Here is a 24,516-nt window from a genome sequence, read left to right as displayed (position 1 = left end):
CACACTGTGTCTCCGTGTGACGTGGTGTTTTCCTCCAGCATCTTAAGACACGACTGCCTCGAGACACAGCTGGATATTGCCCCAGGCTTAGAACAGGGACTATGCTCTGGTTAGATGGAACATGCTGGAAGGTTTTCTCACCTTACTATTCCCTCCCACTTCCTGACCTGCAGCTTTGAGGCTCGGCACTTTGGACAAACTCTAAACAGAAACTGGGCTCTTCTTGGGAAGAAGCTGGCCACGGGGGCAGCTCGGCACGTGCGGCACGGTGCTGGGTACTGCTGGGCCATGCTGAGACAGCGGCGGCACCTCCACCTGCCATCTCCTGTGTCCCTTGACTCTGCCATTGCTCCCCAGGTGACCTGGAGGAGTTCCTGATTTTCAGGGCCTCGGTGGAAGGGGGAGGCTTTAACGAGCGGTGCCTTGTGGCGGTGTCCTTCAGAGACGTGGGAGAACGGACGGTTGTCACTGCCCTGTTCAACAACCAGGCGTACCACTCCCCAGCCACCGCCCTGGCCGTCGTGGACAACCTTCTCTTCAAGCTGCTGTGCAGCCCCCAGGCCTCCATTGTGGTCTCCAACTACCCCCAGCCCCGGAGCGCCCTGCAGGCTGCCAAGGACCAGTTCAGCGAGTATGTCATTTGCTGCCCACCAGGGCCCCTCCTGAGGACTGGCCACCATGGGCACTGCCAAGGGTCGTGGACAGATAGAGCATCGTCCCTACCCTTCCAGAGCTGCTGGGGACCCTGCCCCCTCCTCAGCCATCCCCACTTGGCCTGCCCTGTGACAGCCACGGAGGCCTGTCCCACGCTGCACAGTCCGCACAGGGACGTCTGAGGGCTCGGAGGGCAGCTTTGCCTTCTCCCAAACCTACCCCCGCCCCTGCTGGTCACCGTGCTCACCAGGACTGCTCTCTGCAGTGGGGCAGCCAGTGTGGCCATGCCCCCCACAGCACTTGCTGTGTACGTGAGCCAGAGGAGGAAGGGGGAGGACAGCAGGACTCAGCAAGAATCAGTGTCCCTGACCCTCAGTGGCCACACATTGGGAGCCTTGTCATGCCGTCATGTGGGCAGGGCTGTCCCTCACCCCAAACACAGGGCACCAGGACTCTGGGACCCACCCAGAGGAAGCCACAGAGTCTGCTAATTTTAGAACAGTCTCCACTGGGGGGCCATTTCATCTCTACCCCTCTCTAGGCTGTGCCTGAGCCTTGTGACATCTGTGTCCCCTTCTGCTGGCCCCATCCCTGCCCCAGAGCAGAAAGTCAACGGCCTCATCTCTTGGCCTATGGCAGCCTACAGGGCCTTGAAACGTCTTGTAGGGCATGGGAGGGGCTTCTCCTTCAAGACCTCCAGGCGACTCAGGAAGGAGATGGGACCCATGGGAGGCTGCAAGCCTGGCAGGGGGTCATGGCCTGGTGGGCTCAGGACTGGGAGGTTGGGCTGAGGGGTCCGGGCTTGTTATGGTGACAGTGGACCAGGCAGAAGAATTTCTTAACGGGTTTGGGAGATGCAATTCCCTCACCACATAATCCACCAACTTACAGTCCATAGTGGAACGCCTGCCAGTGTATTCACAGAGCTGTGGGACTGTTGCCACAACATAATTGTACAGAACATTTCCATCACCCCAAAAAGACACCCATGCCCGATCGCAGCCACTCCCCATTCTCCCAGGTCACCGCCCCTGGCAGCTGCCGATCTGCTTTGCCTCTGAGGATCTGCCCGACTGGGACATTTCATGTCCCTAACACGTCCGCCTCTCCTCAAGGTCCACCCATGTTGTAGCGTTATTGCTGCCGCCTTTTTTTTTTAATGCCAGATAATATTCCATTGTCCCAGAACCATTTGTTGAAACCATCAGAAGGTTTTAAAGCAAAAGAATAATGCCGCCAGAGCCTGTTTCTGGAAGGTGTTGCTGGCAACCACGTGCAGAGTCGATTGCACTTGCAGGGAGAGTTTAGCTACTGCAGTGATGCGAGCATCTGACAGCGGGGTCTGATCTGGGGCGATATGAAGAGAACAAGGCAGAGTGTTCCCCAGGAGAAATGGGAAAGGCACTAGGGACGCGGTACTGTCCCCCAAGTACATGTGGGGACAGCGGCTCAGGGCAGAGCAATGCTCACTGCCACCAGTTGGGAGAGGAAGTCCCGAGGAGTAGCCGTTCTTAGGGGTGGGAGTCTTCCAGGTGCCCAGGCACCCCTGGCTCTAGCTTTCCCCCGCAGCCCCCTCTAGAGGTCGGGCTGCCGCGCCCCACGCTCTGGACCGCAGTGACGGAGGACCACTCTTTCCCCCTCCTGGTCGGCTGTGCTCTGCCCTGATCTGCCCTGTCCCCGCAGGGGCCGAAAGGGCTTTGACATCGCCCTCAATTTGCTCTTCGCCATGGCCTTCTTGGCCAGCACGTTCTCCATCCTGGCGGTCAGCGAGAGGACCGGGCAGGCCAAGCATGTGCAGTTTGTGAGCGGAGTCCGCGTGGCTACTTTCTGGCTCTCCGCTCTGCTGTGGGACCTCATCTCCTTCCTCGTCCCCAGTCTGCTGCTGCTGGTGAGTGCTGGGTGGCGCTGGGTCCTCCCTGCAGACCGCAGTGGGCTTGCCTCAGGGGCCCTGCAGGGTCGGAGCCAGCCTGGGTGCCAGGAGGGTGGTTGGAGATGCCCCCAGCCTCTGCCCCTCTTGGGTGTGCCGGGCCGAGCCGCTGCCCAGTCGACTGTAGCAGCACAGGGACAAGGGGAGCTGCTGGTCAGAGGGATCCCAGGGCTGAAAGCCACCTCGGAGGCCAGACACAGCCCGTGGGGCCATCGGCCTGGGCTGGCTGATCTGTCAGAAGTGCTCCTACCTGTCTCTGCCCCGCCCAAGGGGGTGCCGGAGCTCTGCCTGCTTGCTGAGCCGCCTCACCCCTGCTGCCACAGGTGGTGTTCAAAGCCTTCGACGTGCGCGCCTTCACGAGGGACGGCCATGTGGCCGACACGCTGCTGCTGCTCCTACTGTACGGCTGGGCCATCATCCCCCTCATGTACCTGATGAATTTCTTCTTCTCGGGGGCAGCCACCGCCTATGCGAGGCTGACCATATTCAACATCCTGTCGGGCATTGCCACCTTCCTCATGGTCACCATCATGCGCATCCCAGGTGGGGGCACGGAGAACCCCTCCCCAGTGGCCACCTTGGGGGCCGCACCGGGGCCACACGGGGGTGGCACTGACTCTGGGCCAGGGGTGGGGCTCAGGCACCAGGTACCTGGCCCCTCTGCCCAAGGCAGCCCTGCTCAGCCAGCTGTGGTGGGCAGGCGTCTGCACATCCCTTCCCGGGCAGCTTCGGCAGAGCTGGCGGGGGCGTCCCCTGGGAGGTGCCACCTCCTTGGCACAGCAGGGACAAGGCCCTGTCCATGGAGGCGCCTGATCTGTGGGGACACCTGGGGACCTAACATTCTCAGACTAGATCTGCCCTGGGAGCAGGTGTGGTGTGCCCTCCAGCGCTAACTGGTCTGTACCTCCTCATTGCAGCGGTAAAATTAGAAGAACTTTCCAGAACTCTGGACCACGTGTTCCTGGTGCTGCCCAACCACTGTCTGGGGATGGCGGTCAGCAGCTTCTACGAGAACTACGAGACACGGAGGTACTGCACCTCCTCCGAGGTCGCTGCCCACTACTGCAAGAAGTACAGTGAGTGTCCTGCGCCCCTGGACGGTCAGTCGGTCGTCACTGCAGAGGGGCTCCCGAGCTCAGCGGCCTCCTGTGTTCTGAGCGGCCTGGCGCTCACCCCTCGTCGGCATCCGCCTCACCCCACCGTGCCAGCCGCCTAGCTCCTGCCCCAGACCCAATCTCCTGCTGCCTTTGTCTTACAAGGACACTATCGTTGGCTGTAGAGCCGGCCCTAAATCCCAAATCTCATCTCCAGACCCTTACCTAATTACATCTCCAAGACCTTAATGCTAAGCAAGGTCACGCTCTCAGGTTGGGGGATAGGACTTGGACCTATCCTTTGGGGCCACCCTCAGCCCACCACACACTCCCTCCCCTCTGCACCTGGAACAGTCTCCATCCCACATCTGCAGGCAGCTGGGCCCCTCTGCAGAGCCCTGTGTGCATGTCTTGGGCAGGCCCAGGTGGCTCCTGCCACCTAGTCACTTGTACAACAGGAGTAGTAACTGCTTGACATGTGCTTGTCCCCTCCCTAAACTTCCCTAAGCCAGTTTTTATATCTCAGCACAGTCCCCAACTCAGGGAATCAGGTGTGTGAGTGCATGAGGGTGCGTGGGGGCACCTTGCCTGGCAAAGTTCCCCCGAGGCACGGGAAGTACTTCAGGCTCCCACACGGGGTGACAGACACAGGGCGCACTCGGGGCAGGAGGAACTTGGCACCTCATGGAGGGGCTGGGCACAGGCACCTCGTGCTGCGGGGGATGGTGGGGAGGGCGTCCCAGGCCACGGGCTCAGTGTGTCTCCTTGGCCTGCACAGACATCGAGTACCAGGAGAACTTCTACGCCTGGAGGGCCCCGGGCGTCGGCAGGTTCGTGGCCTCCATGGCTGCCTCAGGGTGTGCATATCTCTCTCTGCTCTTCCTCATCGAGACCAACCTGCTGTGGAGACTTAGGACCTTCCTCTGTGCCTTCCGGAGGAAGCAGACGCTGGTGAGTCCTAGGCAGTTTGGGGACGCTAGCCAGATGCTCCCCATGCCTCCACTTGGGCCCAGCACAAGGGACTGCACTCACCTCCCTCTCTCCGGCCCCCACGGCGGTCAGGCTTCCTCATGGCCAGTGCTGGCGGCCTCAGCACAGCATAGCCGGGCCCAAGTGCACTGTCCACCCGGGCAGGGGCACGGCCCTCACACCTTGCAAGGCTCTGAGTCTTGAGCCCCGGTGCCTCAGGGTCAGCTGGGCCTGGGGTTGTTTTTTCAAAAACACTTCAAGTCTCCATGTCCTACCCTGCAAACAATGAAACAAAACCCGTTAAGATTGCATGGGATAGACAGCTCGACCTGGTGAATTAGCTTCTTTAAGATATTGAGACTTCTCAGCCTGGCATGGTGGCTCACACTTGTAATCCTAGCACTCTGGGAGGCTGAGGTGGGAAGATTGCTTGAGGTCAGGAGTTCAAGACCAGCCTGAGCAAGAGCAAAATATAGGAACATTTCCTACAAAAAATAGGAAAATTAGCCAGGCGTGGTGGCACAGGCCTGTAGTCCCAGCTACTTGGGAGGATGAGGCAGGAGGATTGCTTGAGCCTAGGAGTTTGAAGTTGCAGTGAGCTAGGCTGACGCCACGGCACTCCACCCCAGGCGACAGAGTAAGACCCTGTCTCAAAAAGAAAATTACGACTTCTCCAAAGGAAGTTTCTTTTGACATGTGAAAATCTCCTGCATACCTCAGGGAGTTTTTATTTTCTCAGTGAGTCAGTGCAATTCTTGTTCCTTGGGTAGCGTATGTTTCCCGGGTGCTTATTTCAGTCTATAAGGTCCCTCGGCCTTCTTGTGAAAGGTCTGAGTCGCACACATGGGGCGTGGGGGGGCGAAAAGCCTAGAAACCTTAGTCTGGCCAACCTATCTCACACCTCTGCCTCCACCTCCTCCCTCGGAGGGACCCTGGGGCTGGGCTTCACTCACGTGGTCTTTGACTTAAACAATCAGGCGGAACTGTGCACCCGGACGTCGGTGCTTCCTGAGGACCAAGATGTGGCAGACGAGAGGAGCCGGGTCCTGGCCCCCAGCCTGGACTCCCTGCTTGACACGCCTCTGGTCATCAAGGAGCTCTCCAAGGCAAGGCTGGGACGTGGGGCCCTTCCCACCAGCCATCCCTGGGGTCTGGCCCCGTCCCCGGAAGCTTGCAGGGGCTGAAGCCCAGGGTTGCTCTGGTGGGTCTCCACGCCTCCTCATTCTGGCATTTTCCATCGGGCACCGCAGGTGTACGAGCAGCGGGTGCCCCTCCTGGCCGTGGACAAGGTCTCCCTCGCAGTCCAGAAAGGGGAGTGCTTTGGCTTGCTGGGCTTCAACGGAGCTGGGAAAACCACGACTTTCAAAATGCTGACTGGGGAGGACAGCATCACTTCCGGGGATGCCTTTGTCGGGGGCCACAGCATCAGCTCTGACATCGGGAAGGTGGGCACAGCCAGGGGGCCCCACAGGGGACAGGGGGCAGGCCTGGCAGGGGGAACTCCGAAGGAAGGGCTGGAGCCACCCTCTGGCTCCCAGTGGGCACAGCACACACTTGTGGATGGCAGGACGAGGCAGTGGCAGGGCCAGGCCAGGCAGGCGATGGGGAGGACAGACAGGTGCCACACCTGTGAGCGCTGAGAGGCACATCCCACACTGACAGAAGCCGTTTGTGTCCAGGCGACTGCAGTGTGGGCTCAGAGGCCTTGCTGAATGAGGGGACAGAAGTGAAGGCCTAGGACCCGCCAGTTTCCCCACATTGGGCTGAACCCCACAGGCTATCCCCCAGCGTAGAGGTGGACCAGAGGCAGCCATTTTGCCCCTGCTGCCCATGCAGAAGGTCCCCGTGTGCCAAGCAGAGCCAGGGACATGAAAAGGCAAAGAGCCTGAGACGTGGCCTTGGGTCCTGTCTAGAGCTGGCAGCAGGAGCTGTGGACTGTGGCCCTCAAGCCAGAGCACACTAGGTCCTCTCAGGAGAAAGGCTTATCCTGGTACTCGAAGAGTCCCCCAAATAATGTTCCAAGGCGAGTGCTGCACAAAAAACAGACAAAGGCGACAGGCACCGTGGCTGGAATCCAGACTCCAGGCCCCATGGGAGGGACAAACCCACAGACCTCAGATCTACAGGTGTCAGGCCAGGTTATACAATAGCTGTTCACCATGTTTACAGAAATAGATTAAGTGACTTGACATACATGCAGGAGAGAGGGCACTACATGTGACCTAGACATGGAGGGGAGGTGGGATGCCCTGAATGCATGTGAGTCCCAGGAGGAAAGGAGAAGGAACGGCAAAGGTAGCAGCCAAAGACAGTACGTGTTTGTCTACTTGGCTACGAATTCTTTCTAAACCCACTAAAAACAGATGCTGAAAGCCTGAGGGACCCCAAGGAGGGTGAGGAAACCTGGTCTCTGGAATCCACAGAACCCAGGCACACCTGTCCCCTGCCAGTTGCTGAGGGTAGCTGCACAGGTGGTGGCTGGCAGCCCTGGGAGGCCACACGGTGGCGTCCTGGCTCTGCTGGACGTGGCCACCCGCTCAGAGAACAGCTGCTGTGCCAACTGACCAAGTAACGCTCCACCACGAAGGAGCTGCCAGCAAACATGTCCCATTAGAGGGGGAAGAAAGCCAGGCCTGGCACATGTTATATGTTCGCTAAATACCTGGGAACAAAGGAGCAGGTGACCAGCTAGGAGCTGTAAAGTCTTCTGTGTGAGGTTTGCATGGAGATCATGTCACGTCCTCAGTCGGCCATTCTTACTCCACGCTGACCCGTGGCTGCCTGTGGTGGACCAGGCTCCAGGCTGGACCTTGCTGGCCTGTGACTTCAGGGTGAGAACCAAGTGATGGCAGGTCTTCGAGCAGGTCTGGGATCCTGGGCCCGGCCAGCCAAGCCCTTCCTGTGTCCCTGCTAAGCACTGCTCAGTGAGGTCAGCCGTAGGCAGCTGCCACAGCCTGGGCACAGCTCCATGGACCACCCTGGACAGATCCCGGAGGCCAGAAACAGCCTGAGGTGGGCACCAGGGCAGGGGCCCTGTGGGGCTTCCCTCTGACCTGCTTTCTCCCTGGCTGCATCTACTGCAGGTGCGGCAGCGCATCGGCTACTGCCCGCAGTTCGACGCCCTGCTGGACCACATGACAGGCCGCGAGATGCTGGTCATGTACGCCCGGCTCCGGGGCATCCCTGAGCGCCACATCGGGGCCTGTGTGGAGAACACTCTCCGGGGCCTGCTCCTGGAGCCACACGCCAACAAGCTGGTCAGGACTTACAGGTGCGAGCTGCACCCAGCCCAGGCCCTTCCCAGGGAGAGGGCGGGGTCTCCTGAGCATAGAGCGGAAGCGACTCCGCAGGCCAGTGGCCGGAGCTCTTGCCCACGGGCCCAGGCCTGAGCAAGATTTGGGAGCAGGACCCAGGCAGTGCTGGGTAAGAGGGGCTGCCCTGGTGGTTCCTACCGCCTGGACACCAGGCCAGCGGTGAGTGATGTCAGGGATCTCTCAGGCCCCTCAGGTGCAGGCAGATGGCACTCCTGCTCTCGGTAGGAGCGTGGCCCGAGCCCTGGGCTTGGCTTTCTCTGGAGCCTCCCACTGTGCAGTGCACGGCCCCTCCTCTTCACCAGGGGTGCTCTGCCGTCACTGCGCACAGGCCTCTGCCGGGACACGGAGCCTGTGCTAACCTGGCACCCCTCTGCCCACAGTGGTGGAAACAAGCGGAAGCTGAGCACCGGCATCGCCCTGATAGGAGAGCCCGCGGTCATCTTCCTGGATGAGCCGTCCACCGGCATGGACCCCGTGGCCCGGCGCCTGCTCTGGGACACAGTGGCCCGGGCCCGGGAGTCTGGCAAGGCCATCGTCATCACCTCCCACAGGTAGAGCCTGGGTCTTTGTGGGTCAGTGACAGAATCAGAAGCAGGTCCATCGGAGGGCTGGGCTGGCAGGGCCGAGTCTCAGAAGACCTGTCAGCAGCTGGTGCAGAGTCTGCCGGGAGATCCCCAGGCCCTACACGTGGGCCACACTCCCAGCACGGGAACCAGGAACGGCCCGATCTGGGTGTGGACACCTTCCCGTCCCCACAAGCCTTTGACACCCAGGGCAGGCGTCAGCGTCCCCCAGCCGTCTCAGGCCTCTGCCCCCTCTCCCCAGCATGGAGGAGTGCGAAGCCTTGTGCACCCGGCTGGCCATCATGGTGCAGGGCCAGTTCAAGTGCCTGGGCAGCCCCCAGCACCTCAAGAGCAAGTTCGGCAGTGGCTACTCCCTGCGGGCCAAGGTGCGGAGCGAAGGGCAGCAGGAGGCGCTGCAGGAGTTCAAGGCGTTCGTGGACCTGACCTTCTCAGGTGTGTGCCAGCCCTGGCAGCCCCCGCTGGCTGGGCCCTGGGCCCCTGCGTAGCCCTCTTCCAGCCACCGTGCAGAGGGTGTCTGTGCCTCACCCCTGCCAAGTCCCGTCTCCCTGACTCCTGGGACAAGGGTCCCCTCCAGCCCAGCCCTCACAGGAACTTGGTCTCCCTGTCATGCAGGCAGTGTACTGGAGGATGAGCACCAAGGCATGGTCCATTACCACCTGCCAGGCCGTGACCTCAGCTGGGCAAAGGTGAGTGCAGGCCCTGCGGCCCCACTGCTGGGGCTGGGCAAGGTCCCTCCAGGGGCTGCCAGGCCCTCTCCCTGCCCATTTCTCCTCCAGTACCTACCCAGAGGGGTATAGCTGCCTCCAGGTCATCCTCACCCTGGAGCACAGTGGGCCCCCCTAGCCGACTTCTTGCTGGGGCTGTGGGGCAGGGCTGGGTACAGCGGGACCTGGGCGCCCTGCCAGCTGCTGGTTGCCAGACTCCTCCCAAGTCCAATCGAGGAGCCTGGCCCTGGCCTCTCTTACCAGCGGCTTTTCTGCTTCCCAAAGGTGTTTGGCATTCTGGAGAAGGCCAAGGAGAAGTACGGAGTGGACGACTACTCCGTGAGCCAGATCTCGCTGGAGCAGGTCTTCCTGAGCTTCGCCCACCTGCAGCCACCCGCTGCAGAGGACAGCCGATGAGGGGCCTGCTGCCGCCTCGCGGGCGCCGTGCTGGGACAGGACGAGCCGTGCCGAGACAGGACAAGCCGGTGTGCGGGCTGCCTCCTCTCCCTCTGGGTTTATCTTATCTTTTATTTTTAATCACTGTTTTCTATGATGAACATGAAAAAATCAAGGCAGTGTGCACAGAAGGGACCAGATACGTCAGGGCCCCCCCGCCAGGGGTCAGCATGCCGACACCCACCTCCGCAGGCACCCTGGAGTCACGTCCCCAGACTACGAGCAGGTCTGCGTGGGCAAGCCCTGGGGTCTCTGGGTGGACAGGTGTCCCAGGAAGGGACTGCAGCTGACCTGGGGGTGCGCATTCAGAGAGGACCCAGTGACATGTTCGTGTTTACATGACACTAAACTCCCCTGGGGAGGAAATGAGAAGCCGGATGAACTGTAGCACAGCCCCCAGGCTGCTGAGAACAGGAAAGTTGCAAGTCACCATCCATGAAGAGATGTTGGTCGTGATTACGTGCTGGGGCCTCCACGTCCAGGGCAGCCCCGGAAGTGTCCTTGGCGAGCTGTTCCTCGGGTGTAGGGCCTGGGCACCATCCCAGGAGCATATTCCGGAAGCCTCTGGTGCAGGGAGGGAAGGGTCCAGATGGGAAGCACAGTCCTCTGTTCCCAACACTGCGCCTTGGAGAAGTCACCGGCCCCAGGACAGTCAGGGACCACTACAGGGGCTGGGCAGCCGTCTCTCAAGGCCACACTGAACACATTGAGTCTGTCCAGAAAATAAAGGCTGAAGGGACACGATCACCGTCTGCGTCACACAGGAGTGGGGGTCCAGGGCTCCGTCATTCACTTTTCTGGGTAGGGAGACACCTCGGTGACCTGAGGCGAAGCAACAGGCTCAAAACACAAATGGAAAAGCAGGGCAGACAAACGCCCACCGGCCAGATCCCCAGTCTACGGCCAAGGAGAGCGTGTGGGCTGGCGCGGGAGGCACCTGGGTGGGCGGGAGGCCCTGGCTCTGGGATCACCATGGGCCTCATGCCCCTCCCCTGAAGACGCCCCATTTGTCGGCCCCCCATTCACGCAGTTACTTCGGTGGTTTTCTGCAACCTTGCGATTGAATTCCTGTGCACTTTACATTCCCTTAGATTTCATAATTGCGGAAAGGACTTTTCCTCACTTTGGACAATTTCAAATTTGTGTTCTTACCAGTCCCTGAAAGTTGATGAAAGCTGCAAAGTTGCCAGCAGCTTTTTATTCCCTTTAAAATTCTTCAAACTATCATCATTTAGTTCCACATTGGAAAAAGTAAACTTGAGGAGCGGTTGTGGCCTAAACACTGTCCAGGAGAAAAGAGACAAGAGGCGGGCCTGTCCCAGTCCCTCACCAACCAGCTCCGCGGCCAGGGCCTGTGGGTTGGGAGGGCACAGAACCCAGGGCACATGGACAACCGACAACCCTACATCAGGGCATCCTTGGACTTGTTTCTAAACCCATGTGCTAGAGATTTATGAATCTGTCATTTTCCTCCTTCGATACCATAAAAAAGGGGTGTGAGGAAGGCATCTAGGACTAAAGACACAGCCCACGGGAGGTACCGCACCTGTGACCAACCTATGTGGCCAGGACATGCCGAGGAGCCTGGTCATCCCTCCTGGCGCAGGACCATGCCAACAGATTTTTACGTGAGAAGTTTAAATTTCACAGCCAGAAATCCTTCTTAGGGAGATGACCCGCAGCTACGGAGGGGGTGACATGGGCACAGCCGAGGCCACTGCGTGGGGGCCAGGGGACAGGTGCACGCAGAGCTGGGGGAAGAATGAGGTGTCTGTGGGGGAGCCTAAGGGCCAATCCCGTCAATGTGGACCCAGGAGCAGCTGGAGGGGCCTACCAGGTGTCCCCAAGGCCCCTACTCAGTGCTGGAGCCAGTCCTCGAGGATGGAAGCCTAATGGTTTGGGCTTTGGCAGTTCTCAACCTTGCGGGGGGTGGGGGTAGGGAAGGGGGGCCATGGACTGGAGCAACAGGAGCCGGCCTGCTTCACGCCACCCCATCCAGGCGTCTGGAGACGCTTCCGTGGAGACTCGCTCCTGCGCCACAGCTCAGTGAGCTGTGGGAGGAAAGGTTTTGCCTTCGCTGCTCTGCACGGCCTGGCCTCTCGCTCCCCCGGGGCAGACGCCTGAGGAGGCTGAGAGCCAGACCCACGGAAAAGCTTGTGATTTTTTCCCCCAAGTCCTGCCCAGTCCATTGGGACAGTGGTCACTGCACCAAGAACAAGGGTGAGGGAGAAAGTGCCATGGGGCTCGGCCAACGCTGAGCTCCTCCACTGCCCTCACAGGGGGCAGGCAGGCCACCAGGCAGCGCCAGCCACAGGTCAGGGAACCCAGCCCCAGAAAACCCTGATCACAGAGGTTTAAGAAAGTTTATTTCTCAGCTGTGTTCTAGGTCTGCAGAAGGCAGTCCAGGGCTTTGCCACCTCCGGGGTCTTGGGGAGCCAGGCTCCCCCTGCCTGCTCCCCACCCTGGTGAGGGGCTCTCTCAAGGTCCTCTCTTGGTCTGGAATCAGCAGGAAGCAGGGGGCGGGGCGACAGAAGGGCACCTTTGGCTGACCCAGAACCTTCAGACAACTCCCAGACGCCACTGGCTTCCACGTGCCTAGTTCTGCCCAGAACATAGGCACCTATGCCAAGCACAGGGAACCCAGGCAGGACGTGACCACAGACCCACCACAGGCACAGAAGGCAGGATCTGTGTCCCTCTGGAGGTGGCCCCCAACCCCCGCAGTGTCCACCTGAGCTGGTGACACCCCATGGCACCCAGGACACCCCTCTGGCAGAAGTGGCCATATCCCAGGGCCTACCCCAGAGTGTCCTGGCCCTTTGGTTGCAGGGATTCAGAAAAGAGAAGCCAACAGGACCATTTCCTGCTGGGAAAATTCCAGTGACAGATGTGTAGTCCAGGATTCCAGGGGGAACCAAGGTCGCCTGAGTGAGCCGAGGCCAGAGGTCCAAGCGTGGCAGCAAGCTGTCTGCGGGTAACTACATACAGCAGGTGGACACAGGAGCTGGCCTGGCCCCCTCAGCCCACCCCAGAACCCCAGCCCAGCCTGAGCTGTCACTTCCCTGAACACACAGAGGGGGCAACATCCCAAGGCTGCAGGGTAGTCAGACCTGACACCTGCAGGGCCAGTGCCGGGGGTGACAGAGGGGGTTCCACTAGGCCAGCCCAGGGCTAGAACCCCAGCCAGGGCGTGTTGCCTCTGCTCCATCTGAATAGCATTCCGCTCACCTCTGGGGCCAGCACGATGCTCATGGCGTCAGCCAGCTGGGCACTTTGGGACCCCCCCAACTCCCAGGGGTCTATGTGAAGGCCAGTGCTGCCTGTGCTAAAGGCCTCAGCCTGCCCTGCACACAGGTCTGAAGGACTGTCCTGGGTAGGGCAGCCTGAGCCTCGCGTGAGCCCAGAGGAGCCAAAGGCCCCCGACTCCAGCATGGAGGAGACGGCCCAGCACTGAAGTCAGAGTCAGGCTGTTGCACCCCTCCCCCCAACAGGCACGCCCCTCCCTCCAACAGGAGGCCCCAGGCCCGATCCCTGGCAAGCCCTTGCAGCCCCGCTGCCTTCCCCAAAGAAGCCCCATGAGGCCTCACCACTGCCCCCAGGCCCCTGCAACCACCCTGCACCCCCAGGAGGCAGGCAGCAGTCAGGCCAGTGCTGGGCGGGGCCCCCTTCTCACCTGATGGGCCCTCCTGGCCAGGCTTCGGAAAGGCAGGAGTGGGGTGAAGCAGTGGGGCGGGCCCGGGGAGCGGGGGCCCTGCCTTCCTTCCTCAACACACGGGGCTGCCCAGGCCCCGCTCCTGGGGCCCGGCCCGCACCCCACAGACGCCAACATCGGGTGCCTCCTGGTCAGAGAAGCTCCACATCGACTGGCTACAGATGGCACCAGGGCAGCTGGGCCTGGTCAGCACCACAGCCCAGCCAGAGGCCTGGCCAGCTCCTCGGCTGGTCTGCCCCAACCTGCCCGAGGCCACCTGGGTGGGCAGCTCAGGTATCTTGACCCTTAGCTTCCTCATGACAGAGATGGACACGTGGCTTTCGGTGTGAGAACGAGCACAGGCTCCCACATCTACCACTCAGGAGAGGCCTGTGGACGCCTCAGGCCCTGATGGTCCCCTACCCTGAGGACACACACCTGGAGTAGGGCGGCCTCTCGCAACTCCAGCCTCTCCCAGCTGGCCAAGCTCGCCCCAAACCCACTGCCTGGCTGGCCCTTTTGGACCCAGCCTGGCCACCCAGAAGGACCCAGCCCCACCCACTCCTCAGACAGGTGCCAGGACTTGGTGACTGCCCTCTTGGCAGCTCCTCTTCTACTGCCTCCCCAGAGGTCACCAGTCATAACCTTCTATTCCACCTGGGCAGGCCACACCTGCCCTCAGCCTAGAGCCCAGTTTTAGTGGCGGGTAGAAGTGTTTCCTTGACTCGGTTTACGAGGGGATGCGCTGCCTGTCCAAAGTTCCTGGTGGCCCATTGTGACCTCCACCACAGCCCAGGCTATCACTGACTCTCGCAGTGTCCTGGGCCACCAGCTCCAAGGGCGGGCACTGCAGAAGCCATCGGGCACACACAGGATGAAGGCGGGGAGAACAGTCTGCCTTAACACGTGCTCAAAGTCAGACCAGACTCAAATCGCCCCCAGGTGACCCGCAGCTCAGGACACTGGCCAGAGCCCACAGGGTGCCTGTGGCACAGCACTCCAGGGCTCTATCCAGCTACCAAATGCCCCTTCCAGGGGACTGAAAATCCCCTGAGGTCCCAAAGGCCACAGCTCCACAGCTCTTAGCCTCCCAGGCCCTAACAGGTTAAGGGCAGTGGGTAGGAGAATCGCTAGAACTCCTGGAAGGATGGTGGTGGAGCTAGTAGACTCCAGAATTTTATTTTAATTCTTTTTAGAGACAGGGTCTCACTCTGTCCACCCAGGCTGGGGTACAGTGGCATCATCATAGCTCCCTGCAGCCTCCAACTCCAGGGCTCAAGTAATCCTCCCGCCATAGCCTCCCAAGCAGCTGGAACTAGAAGTATGCACCACCATGGCTGGATAATTTAATTTTTTGTAGAGACGGGGGGCCTCAATACATTGCCCAGGCTGGACTCAGACACCTGGCCACAAGTGATCCTCCTGCCTCAGCCTCCCAAAGTGTTGGGATAACAGGTGTGAGCCACTGCACCCAGCATATAAGCAAATCTTATATGCTTATGTTTCTTCCGAACATGTTTCTGCCGATTCTCAAAATGGCAAAAGTCAGGATGCTCAATTTTTAAAGCTTGACAGCTGATAGCACTTTTCATAAAATTATCAGTAACATTTAGAAGCAAATTTGATTAAATTCGTGTCTGAATAAATCATGCTTTTGGATTTAATATAAAATGTGTTAAAGCTTATATGCAGCCCACATTAAATTACTTCAAAAGTGTTTAAAAAAGCAGGAAGTGGGGCTGTCAGCCCAGCTGGTTCTGTCCATGACGGTGGGGTCACCAGGCCACCCTCCTAGGGTGTCAGTGCTGCCCTGGGCACAGGCTCTGGGTTGGGGGCCCTCCAAGAGCCTTTCTGAGCACCGGGCTCCCCTGCCTCCAACTCCATCTGCTGCCTGCCCTGACCACCAAGGCCTCCCAGGGCCCTTCCCTGCAGCAGGGAGGGGCTGTTCCACTTACCCCTTCAGGCTTGGCCACGGCAGATATGATAGTAATGGAGACAATTTAACTTATTTTAAATGCTCTGCACATCAAATCTAAGCCCAACGGGGATTCCTGGACCAGACTGACTGGGCCTGGCAACCTCCACCCACAGGAATGGGGGGGGGGGAGGGCTCAGTGGAGTGGACTCTGGAGGTGACTCCTCCACTCAGCTGTCCTTTGTTCTCAATTCCATGGACATCCCTCAGCCTAGGATGAAACGTTAAAAGCACACCTGACACACCTGGACAGAACGGTGGGAGTGAGCTTGGGAAGGGAGTCACCACACACTGGCTGCAAAAAGCAGGTAGGGAAGAGAGCAGTGACTGCAGACCGGGTCCCCTCCGTCCATCCCAGGTCACCGAGCTGCACCCTGGACTCTTTCCTGTTTTCCGCATTGACATCTAACATCCCCAAGTCACGCTGGTTCCCTCATCCAAAAGGTAGGCTTGGATCTTTCCCCTTCTCTCTTCCTTGCTGCCACCAAGCTGTTCAGACAACGTCTGGGGCTGAGTGCGCCTTCCTTCCTTGCACAAATGATCACAGAGCAACGACTGCTTGCGAGGCACAGAGGGGGACGCGGGGGACACAGCGGTGAACAAAGCCCGCCAGGTGCTCACTCTCTCAGCGCCGGTCGTTGCTCCGACCGCCTCCTCCTCCGGGGCCGGCCTCCACACCCGCAGCCCCTCCACTGTCCTTCCCAGAAAGCCCGACAGTCTCCCCGCCCGGGCTCTCCACCGGCCGCTGGGATGAAGGCTTGGCGCCGTACCCCGCACCTCCTCCACGTCCCCCACCGCTGAACTAGCCCCGGCCCGCGAGCCAGCGCACTGGCCTCCCTCCGCTTCCCCCACGACCCTCGACGACGCCTCTGCACCTGCTGTTCCCGCCACCAGGCGCGCGCTTCCCCTCGGTCTCAGCTGCAACATCGCCTCCTCGGAGACGCCTCTCCCTTTGCGCCTCACCGTCGGCTCTGCCCAAGCTCCTGTTCCCTCCGGCCGCACTGCCCGCCTACCGCGCCCACCCGCCGAGTTCCGCCAGCGCCGAGGCCGCGTCTACACGGTCACCCCGCACACCACCTGCGAGTTTTGGCCGCACGAGCCCACGCCCCGCACCGGCCCGTCTCTGAGCTGCCTCCACCCTGAAGGCCCCTGCGGCTGGCCGCGCGAGGTCGCGGTCCCTGCGCGCTCCCCCTCCCGGGGCCCCCGGCCGCCTGGACGAGCAGACGCCGGGCCAGCAACCCGGCACCTGAGGCGCACGCGCACGGAAAGGGCCGGGGCCGCGGCCGCGTTAACCCCCTCCGCCGCGGACGAGCCGACCACGCGGCGCGGTCCCGCAGCCCCTAAAACTGCCAGTTTGTCCACTCTGGTAGGCGCGCGGCCAGCCCGGGGCAGCCCCGGAGACTCGTCCAAGGGGTAGACACACTAAGCGCCCCAACGCGACTCCCCACAAACTGCCTTGGCCCTTTAACACTACCCCGCTCGCGCCCATTGGTTCAGACGTTCTGCGTCATCGCTGCGCGCCGGACGGCGGTGCCTTCCCGCTCCTTTGCTCTGACGCCAGAGCCGCGCCGGCCTCAGCGGCTAAGGAGAGCAGGAGGTGGCGGCGGGAAGATGTAAGTTGGGGCCAGAATCCGGCCGCATCCGAGCTTCAGGGTCCCCCCGCCAGGCTCGGTGGGGCGCATCGTGAATCCGGCTCGCTCCTCAGTACCGCGGTGCGGCGGCGCGGCGCGGAATCCAAAAAGAAAGCGTGGCTCGGGGCGGGCAGAGTGGGAGGCGTCCGGGCCGCGGCCCGGAAGTGGTCGGGGCCGCAGCGGACAGAAGGGCGTCCGTGTTTCGTCCGCTCCGCGGCGGCGGCGGCGGCCCCACCAGGCCCCCGGGACTCAGGGAGCGCGGTTTCCCCTCTTGGGGCTTTCCCCCTGGGCCAGAGACCCAGGCCCGCAACGCCAGGCCCTGCCCTGGAAGGGTACGGGGAGCGGCGAGGTCGGCGTCTCGGGCCGGTGCCGGCGGGCGCAGTTTCTTTGTGGCATTCCGCGGAAGGCCGGCTGATTCTCCCTTCGGAGTCATTATTCAAACATTGACTCCCTGAACGTTCACTGGGCTCCTGTTACCTCTCTTGGCGCTAGGCCTTGGGGATACAACCTAGTGTGGACCGAGCACGGTGGCCGAGCTCATTTCGACGGAGTACCCTAGAAGGGTGGACACGGGAAGGTTAAAGTCGATGGAGGAGAAACGTGGAGTAGGCTTTTCTGTTTTTATTTTGCATGAATTATGCCTGAAATGTACTTCTAAATGGGGAAGGTCCTCTGAAGATTTGTGCTGAAACGCCATCTGCTAGAGATTTAACTAATTGTTCTCTCTCTCTCTGTTGGACGCGCACCTTTCCGGAGGATGGGGGAGGTAACCAAGGTCCTGAGCTGTTACCTGAACTTGTGTGAACACAGAACCTCAACCTTTGCTTTCTAGCACTCGACCATACCCACCAGCAAGGCGATCACTTTGTGGTTTTTAGTTTTTAGAGTGCTTAAGAATAACTGGTGCTTGTTACACAAAGTACATTCGGACAGATCTTTAGGACGGGGGCGGGGAAGGGGTTGTGGTTGGAATCTGTGTGTGCAACCTCCACTCTAGGTCCGCACTGTCCAGTAGTAGCCTTTGGCCACGTGTAGCTATTGAGCATTTGAGATATAGCTAATCCAAACTGAGATGATAAAATGATGCATGCCAGATTTAAAAGACTTTGTTTACTATGAGAAAAAGTAAACCTTTATTATTAAATTTTAATAGTAATATGTTGGAAATATATTTCAGATATAGTGTGTCAAATCTTAAAAACTAATTTCATGTACTTTTGTGATGTGGCTATTAGGAAATTTCAGGTTATGCTTGTGGCTCACAGTCTATTGGACGGTGCTGCTCTAGGTGATCCTAAGTGGGGGGGGGGGGCCTTGGTCCAGGAACCCCTATTGAGCATTCAGAAATTGCGTGGCTTTGGAAACAGCTTGTATATGGGGAAGGAGCCTCCAATATGGAGACCCAAGTCTAACATAAGCTAACATTTATTGAAGCTTAACTGGGTGCCATGTCTCTTTTGTGAATTAACTTAATTAATGCCCCTAATAACTATAAGGTGGGAACTAATTGTCACCATATTGCCAGTGAGAAACCTCAAAAGAATAAATGATTTGTCTAAGATTACACAGCAAAACCTCACATCAAACCCAGGCATGCTGACTCCAGACTCTTAATCTCTGAATTGTATTCACTAACCTTGTCAGGTGCTGCCTGCTAGGTTTATCTAGTATCTCACTGTTTTAAGGTAAAACATTTTGTAAAGGTTTGACATCCCTGTAAAAGAGCAGCAAAAGTGGTATTCTGCCCTCTTCCACTCCCATTTGCCCAAAGCCAAGTGCTCTTCTTTCTTGGGTCAGAATGTGTATTCAGCAGCATTTTGAAGCACTCCTGGCAGGTGTACCCTGCATGTGTGAAACCAGGACTCGATTGGTGTGCTGTGTCCTCCTTATTTACAGGCTGATGGAGAAGGTGAGACAGAAGTAGTTAAAACCAGCATCCTGAGATCTTTGCTTACAACTCATGGAGATTGTACAAAGCCTCTCTGGAAATGCCGAAGGCAGCAGTCCCTGGAAAATAGGGCATATAATGAATTAGTTGTTTGTGGGTTTTTTTGGTTTTTTTCTTTTGAGACAGGGTCCAGGCTGGAGTGCAGTGGCACAATCATAGCTCACTGTAACCTCAAGCAATTCTCCCACCGCTGCCTCCTAAAGTGCTGGGATTATAGGTGTGAGTTACCACACCTGGGCAGTAGTTTGTTTTTGAGTAGTAATTTGTTGACATTATTTGGGCACATGCTACAATCCAGGCATTTTGCTAAACCTTTTCGTGTGTGACATGCAGTATCTCACCCAATTTCAATGTCTGCTTTTTTTCCCCTAACATCTTATTTCTAAGCAATGAAAGAATCGTTCAGTTAATACCCACATAACCACACCTAGATTCTACAAGTCACGTTTCTGCCATATTTGCTTTATCATGCATTGCCACCCATCAATCTTTACCTTTTTTTGCATTTCAAGGTAAATTGCAGATTTGTGTGTACTTTCCCATATACATTCCATATGCATATTATTAACCAAAGTTCAGTATTTGTTATAATTCTTCAACTGCTTTTTAAATGTTCATATGGGAAATTGCATCTAATTGCGTTTGAGTGTTAAATGTTTTAATGCTAGTACAGTTGCCTTTGAAATGGAAAGCAAAACTCCAGTCATATTACCCAGTGTATCCTAAAAGGAAATTACCACAATAGGCCGGGCATGGTGGCTCACGCCTGTAATCCTAGCACTCTGGGAGGCCGAGGCGGGCAGATTGCTCGAGGTCAGGAGTTCGAAACCAGCCTGAGCAAGAGCGAGACCCCGTCTCTACTATAAAATAGAAATTAATTGGCCAACTAATATATATAGAAAAAATTAGCCGGGCATGGTGGCGCATGCCTGTAGTCCCAGCTACTCGGGAGGCTGAGGCAGGAGGATTGCTTGAGCCCAGGAGTTTGAGGTTGCTGTGAGCTAGGCTGACGCCACGGCACTCACTCTAGCCTGGGCAACAAAGCGAGACTCCTTCTCAAAAAGAAAAAGGAAATTACCAAAATAAAACAAGATCTAATCCTGTCTGCAGAGCCACACTTGGAGTTAGCTTTTTCTCTGTTCTGCATGCAAATGGTGCTATAGTGTTTTGACAGAACCACAGAGGGCTTGTCCTCAAACTTAGGAGTGAAAACTGGTATTGTACAATGTATATAACAACAACGATGGGTACCACTGCCACCTCCTTTTTATTTATTTTTTTTAAGATGCTGAGGTGTCAGTTCTGCCTATGCCTGTAGGGGTAGAGAACCCTCCATGAGGAGATGGTGACTGTCCCCACGGGTTCTGGCTGTGTGGACACTAGTTGCTTACTGTGTTCCCTTGCTGCCTTCTCATGTACTCAGCTTTTACTGCAAAGTAGATTTGTTGCCTTGCCAATTCGTTCACTCTTTAAATCCTTTTATCTTGTTATTAGGCTGCTCTTTGGCGTAAATTGCAATCGATTAGGGATCGTTTCTCAGAATCCAGTTAGAAGTGAGAGTTCAGATAAGTGAGGCCGCCATTGCTGCTTTGAACACCTCAGAAGGGGACAATGGATTTATCAGGAGTGAAAAAGAAGAGCTTGCTAGGAGTCAAAGAAAATAATAAAAAGTCCAGCACTAGGTAATCCTCTGTAAGATTTTTCTAGTGCTACTATGGGGGTGCTCACTGCTAGGGACCCTCAGAAAGGGGAAGATTGAAAATGTTTTGTATTCTGCAGTGAGTGTCCTAAGCCACAGACCATTTTGCTCTGTGCTCACCCGGGATCTTTGTAGCCCTGCTGGAGCTTGTGGGTTGTGCTGTTGTTTTAGGGTTTGGTCACAGGAGCATGCAGTCTCACACTCTTCCTCACCATCCAGGGCTCCTTCGCCTACCAAACGCAAAGACCGCTCTGATGAGAAGTCAAAGGATCGCTCCAAAGATAAAGGGGCTGCCAAGGAGTCGAGTGAGAAGGATCGCGGCAGGGATAAAACTCGAAAAAGGCGCAGCGCTTCCAGTGGTAGCAGCAGCACCAGGTGGGGCTGGCTGGCCTGGAGCCTGGAAGGACCCTGCTGCAGCAGCCACCTCCCTCCTTTCCACAGAGGGCTCAGTTTTCTTGATTATTTCCAAAGAAAACACACCCTCAGATTGTTAATAGAGACCCTGTTTTATGGCAGAGCAGTCTGTGGTTTGCTCTAGTTACATATAAAAGATGTGTTTGGATTTTTTCCTTTTCTATAGATATATGGGGACATGACATTTGAAGGGTATATTTTGCTCAAGTGTGTTTTATTCAGAATTGTGATTGGCTTGCCCTACTCTAGAGTTTATTTTTCAGTAGTTGATACCAGTCTGAGTCAGCCAGCAGCCACCTTCCCAGCTTAAGTTGGTGGTTCTGGCTTTTGTCAGACTCTTTTTACCTCCTAGTAGGAAAGGTATCTGTGTAGGTAGAGAGCAGCCTATCCCCCTTTCCTCACACCTGCACACTGTGAAGCCAAGGACCAGAGAGGGGAGAGTGGGAAGGTGTTTTCCCCACTGGGAAAGGCAGTGGGGGTGGAAGGGACAGCTGTTTCCTCCTCTGAGGAGCACAAGACAGGCTTGAAGGAGACAGGCCTCTGCTTTACCACCCTGCCTATTGCGACATCACCACCCCCATGTTGCCCTCAGGTCTCGCTCCAGCTCAACCTCCAGCTCAGGCTCCAGCACCAGCACTGGCTCAAGTAGTGGCTCTAGCTCCTCCTCAGCGTCAAGCCGCTCAGGAAGTTCCAGCACGTCCCGCAGCTCCAGCTCGAGCAGTTCCTCTGGCTCTCCAAGTCCTTCTCGGCGCAGACACGACAACAGGCGGCGCTCCCGCTCCAAGTAAGTGCTCCAAGCTTGTGAACTATCTAGGAACTTAACTTTACAATCTGGGAGCTGTAAATTTGCTGGGGCTATTATAAACGTAGACCAAAAAGGAGTCTTCCAGTGTTACTAAGATTTCTGAGACAGGAATAACATACAGGAAGTGGTGGGAAAGTCTTCCCTATAAAAACTATCATACAAGCAGATAATATCCCACTAAAAAGAAATCAGATATATTTTAACTTGACAGAAGTTGATTTTTTTCTGGTGTTTTGTTTTGATTTCTCAATCAGATCCAAACCACCTAAAAGGGATGAAAAGGAGAGGAAAAGGCGGAGCCCTTCCCCTAAACCCACCAAAGTGCACATCGGGAGGCTCACCAGGAATGTGACCAAGGTAAGGATCACAGATCCATCTGGTGGGCAGTGGGTATGGATTAGCAGGCCTTTGCCAGCAGGTGAACTTAGAATGTAGCCTTTTGATTTGAGTAGAGCCCTGATTAATTCCTTTTAATGGACTATTATGTGCCTAGGAGACACTGGTTCTCATCAGAACTGGTAGGTGGCATTAGAGTGACCATTCTTTCCCTTTTAGGATCACATCATGGAGATATTTTCCACCTATGGGAAAATTAAAATGATTGACATGCCTGTGGAAAGGATGCATCCCCATCTATCCAAAGGTTATGCATATGTGGAGTTTGAGAATCCAGATGAAGCTGAGAAGGCACTGAAGCACATGGACGGAGGTGAGTGACCTGCCGGCACCTCTGTCCCCTCAGAGACCCCTGCTCACAGGGACCTTTCCATCCTGGCTGCGCCTCAGAGTCTCTTTAGAGCTCTCTCAGGATTCCAATTCTTACTCAGTGGGTGTGTGTTTACCTAAAACATGTCTTAGGAACATGATTCTTAGGGGGGGACATCAGCAAATATGAATATATTAGCATTTTTTTTTTTAATTTTCAATCTGTTAAAAGCATAAGGATCAAATGAAGGTTTCTTATAAAGAACATATTTGACTTTTTTAGTTGGGAATACTTCATTTAATCCTTTCTGAGAGTCATTTTCTATTTTCCCAACATTTTAGTATTTTGCTAAATGACAGATTTGCTCAATTTACAAAATTTACTTCCTAAACACTTACCTCTCTTAACTGTTTATAACATTTTTAGCTGTTGTATTGGGCAGAACGGTTTTGAAAGCAAGTGAACAGTTGTAAATAGTTTGGATGACCAATTTTCATTTCGTCCTCAAGTCAACATTTTAAGGAATGTGGAATTTGTCCCTGTCCAGCTCCCTACTGCAGTGATCTAGGTAGGCAGCAAGGGCTGAGCTCGCAGTCTGCAGTCAGTCCCCTCTGGCCTGGGAGCCAGGCCCAGGTGGGCAGGAGAGTGTGAATGCCCTAGAACCTCGGGGTCCTCTGAGGCCCTGTTATCTACCTTATGAATAGTTTAACAGCTTCTTTGATGATTACCTTTAAGCTCCAGTAGAGTTTGGGTATTAGAGAATTTTCCTTGGTGCTTAGCTAACTTCTCTTTCAGTTAAATCTCTGAAGTGTGTTAGGAGCTCCGCTGTGTCACTCACTCACATCCACTCTTGGCCTTGTGAATCACATCTTTGCTTTAGAGTCTGCCAATCTGGTATTTGACAAAGTCTGAGCACTTGCTAATAAGCTTAAAAACTCAAGAGACTTGCATATCCAGTGTGGGCATGATTATAAAAATTGGTTTTTCTTAAGATTCTAGTAGGACTTGTTCTTTGTGTCTCCCATACTGTACTGAGCCAGTCCACACTGTCTCCAGGAGAAGATTGGAAAGGGTTGGCCTTTAGTGGCAGCTAGCCATATAATGGATTTGTCTTCATTATTGTATAATCAGTGCCATAAAATTCCTAGTTTGAGTTGGTTTTGGCAGTGGGCCAGGGGCCACCTTTGGTTGGGTTGAGTTACTTAAGTTAAGCCCCTTAAGTATGTTCAGAACACATGTCCATGTACCTGAGTTAGCCTCTAGGTACCTTTGAAGTTGCTTCGAAGATGGAAGTTAAGCAAACAAAGCACTTGTGCCTTTGGGGGGCACAAAAGGAGCTAAGGTTGGACTCCAGGCACCCCCAGCTATGGAGACGGTCTCTTGAGGTCAGGGGAACATGCTCCCCTGAGGTTCCTGAGTCTGCACTTGAGTTTCCATTGCTCTTTCTCTCCCTTGGACCTCCATCCTGCACTGCCTCGGCTCGCTCTTGCTGTGATGTTGGCACACACGCAGATGTTTAAATATTGTACACGCAGAGTCTCCTCTCTAGGCCTCTTGTTCAGACTCCTAATACAAAGCACCCAACATCTCTTGAAACGTCTTTCATGCTGTTGCCCACAGAGCCCCACCTCTCAGTAGGTGGAAGCTCATCCAGATAATCTCTTGCCACACCCTCCTGTCCTTTTTTTTTTTTTTTGAGACAGAGTCTCGCTTTGTTGCCCAGGCTAGAGTGAGTGCCGTGGCGTCAGCCTGGCTCACAGCAACCTCAATCTCCGGGGCTCAGCGATCCTACTGCCTCAGCCTCCTGAGTAGCTGGGACTACAGGCATGCGCCACCATGCCCGGCTAATTTTTTTTTGTATATATATTTTTAGTTGGTCAATTAATTTATTTCTATTTTTGGTAGAGATGGGGTCTCACTCAGGCTGGTTTCGAACTCCTGACCT

General features: G+C 56.3%; 2 protein-coding genes and 1 long non-coding RNA gene across 8 annotated transcripts in view; 2 read left to right on the top strand and 1 right to left on the bottom strand.

Moving 5' to 3' along the window:
- The window catches only part of ABCA3 (ATP binding cassette subfamily A member 3), a 45,665-nt gene extending 35,219 nt beyond the window's left edge, over positions 1 to 10,446 (top strand). For all 5 annotated transcript variants that reach the window (XM_012743612.3, XM_012743614.3, XM_012743609.3 and 2 more), the window contains 12 exons: positions 358 to 631; positions 2,338 to 2,542; positions 2,905 to 3,124; positions 3,499 to 3,657; positions 4,454 to 4,626; positions 5,622 to 5,750; positions 5,895 to 6,089; positions 7,728 to 7,915; positions 8,339 to 8,509; positions 8,784 to 8,974; positions 9,155 to 9,228; positions 9,532 to 10,446. In XM_012743612.3, the coding sequence (XP_012599066.2) occupies positions 358 to 631; positions 2,338 to 2,542; positions 2,905 to 3,124; positions 3,499 to 3,657; positions 4,454 to 4,626; positions 5,622 to 5,750; positions 5,895 to 6,089; positions 7,728 to 7,915; positions 8,339 to 8,509; positions 8,784 to 8,974; positions 9,155 to 9,228; positions 9,532 to 9,663 (2,111 nt within the window). In that variant the 3' untranslated portion in view covers positions 9,664 to 10,446. The remainder of the gene's footprint in view (positions 1 to 357; positions 632 to 2,337; positions 2,543 to 2,904; positions 3,125 to 3,498; positions 3,658 to 4,453; positions 4,627 to 5,621; positions 5,751 to 5,894; positions 6,090 to 7,727; positions 7,916 to 8,338; positions 8,510 to 8,783; positions 8,975 to 9,154; positions 9,229 to 9,531) is intronic.
- The window catches only part of RNPS1 (RNA binding protein with serine rich domain 1), a 337,992-nt gene that overhangs the window by 310,618 nt on the left and 2,858 nt on the right, over positions 1 to 24,516 (top strand). Inside the window, exons 1-6 of one of the 2 annotated variants that reach the window (XM_012743616.3) lie at positions 16,922 to 16,981; positions 20,442 to 20,629; positions 20,866 to 21,021; positions 21,653 to 21,844; positions 22,120 to 22,222; positions 22,421 to 22,574. In XM_012743616.3, the coding sequence (XP_012599070.1) occupies positions 20,559 to 20,629; positions 20,866 to 21,021; positions 21,653 to 21,844; positions 22,120 to 22,222; positions 22,421 to 22,574 (676 nt within the window). In that variant the 5' untranslated portion in view covers positions 16,922 to 16,981; positions 20,442 to 20,558. Of the gene's footprint in view, positions 1 to 16,921; positions 16,982 to 20,441; positions 20,630 to 20,865; positions 21,022 to 21,652; positions 21,845 to 22,119; positions 22,223 to 22,420; positions 22,575 to 24,516 lie in introns of those variants that run through there. The other variant, XM_012743624.3, reaches the window with a different exon arrangement.
- On the bottom strand, positions 17,611 to 20,868 carry LOC105859651 (uncharacterized). Its single transcript, XR_001148643.3, has 2 exons — positions 20,767 to 20,868; positions 17,611 to 19,006 (listed from the first exon to the last, which is right to left on the bottom strand). It is a non-coding gene; the product is annotated as an uncharacterized LOC105859651 (long non-coding RNA).

The sequence above is a fragment of the Microcebus murinus genome, chromosome 19, assembly GCF_040939455.1.
Source record: "Microcebus murinus isolate Inina chromosome 19, M.murinus_Inina_mat1.0, whole genome shotgun sequence".
In the NCBI taxonomy this organism is placed as follows: Eukaryota; Metazoa; Chordata; class Mammalia; order Primates; family Cheirogaleidae; genus Microcebus; species Microcebus murinus.
The sequence above is the reverse complement of the archived record's forward strand: the minus strand, read 5'-3'. Positions and strand labels throughout refer to the sequence as shown.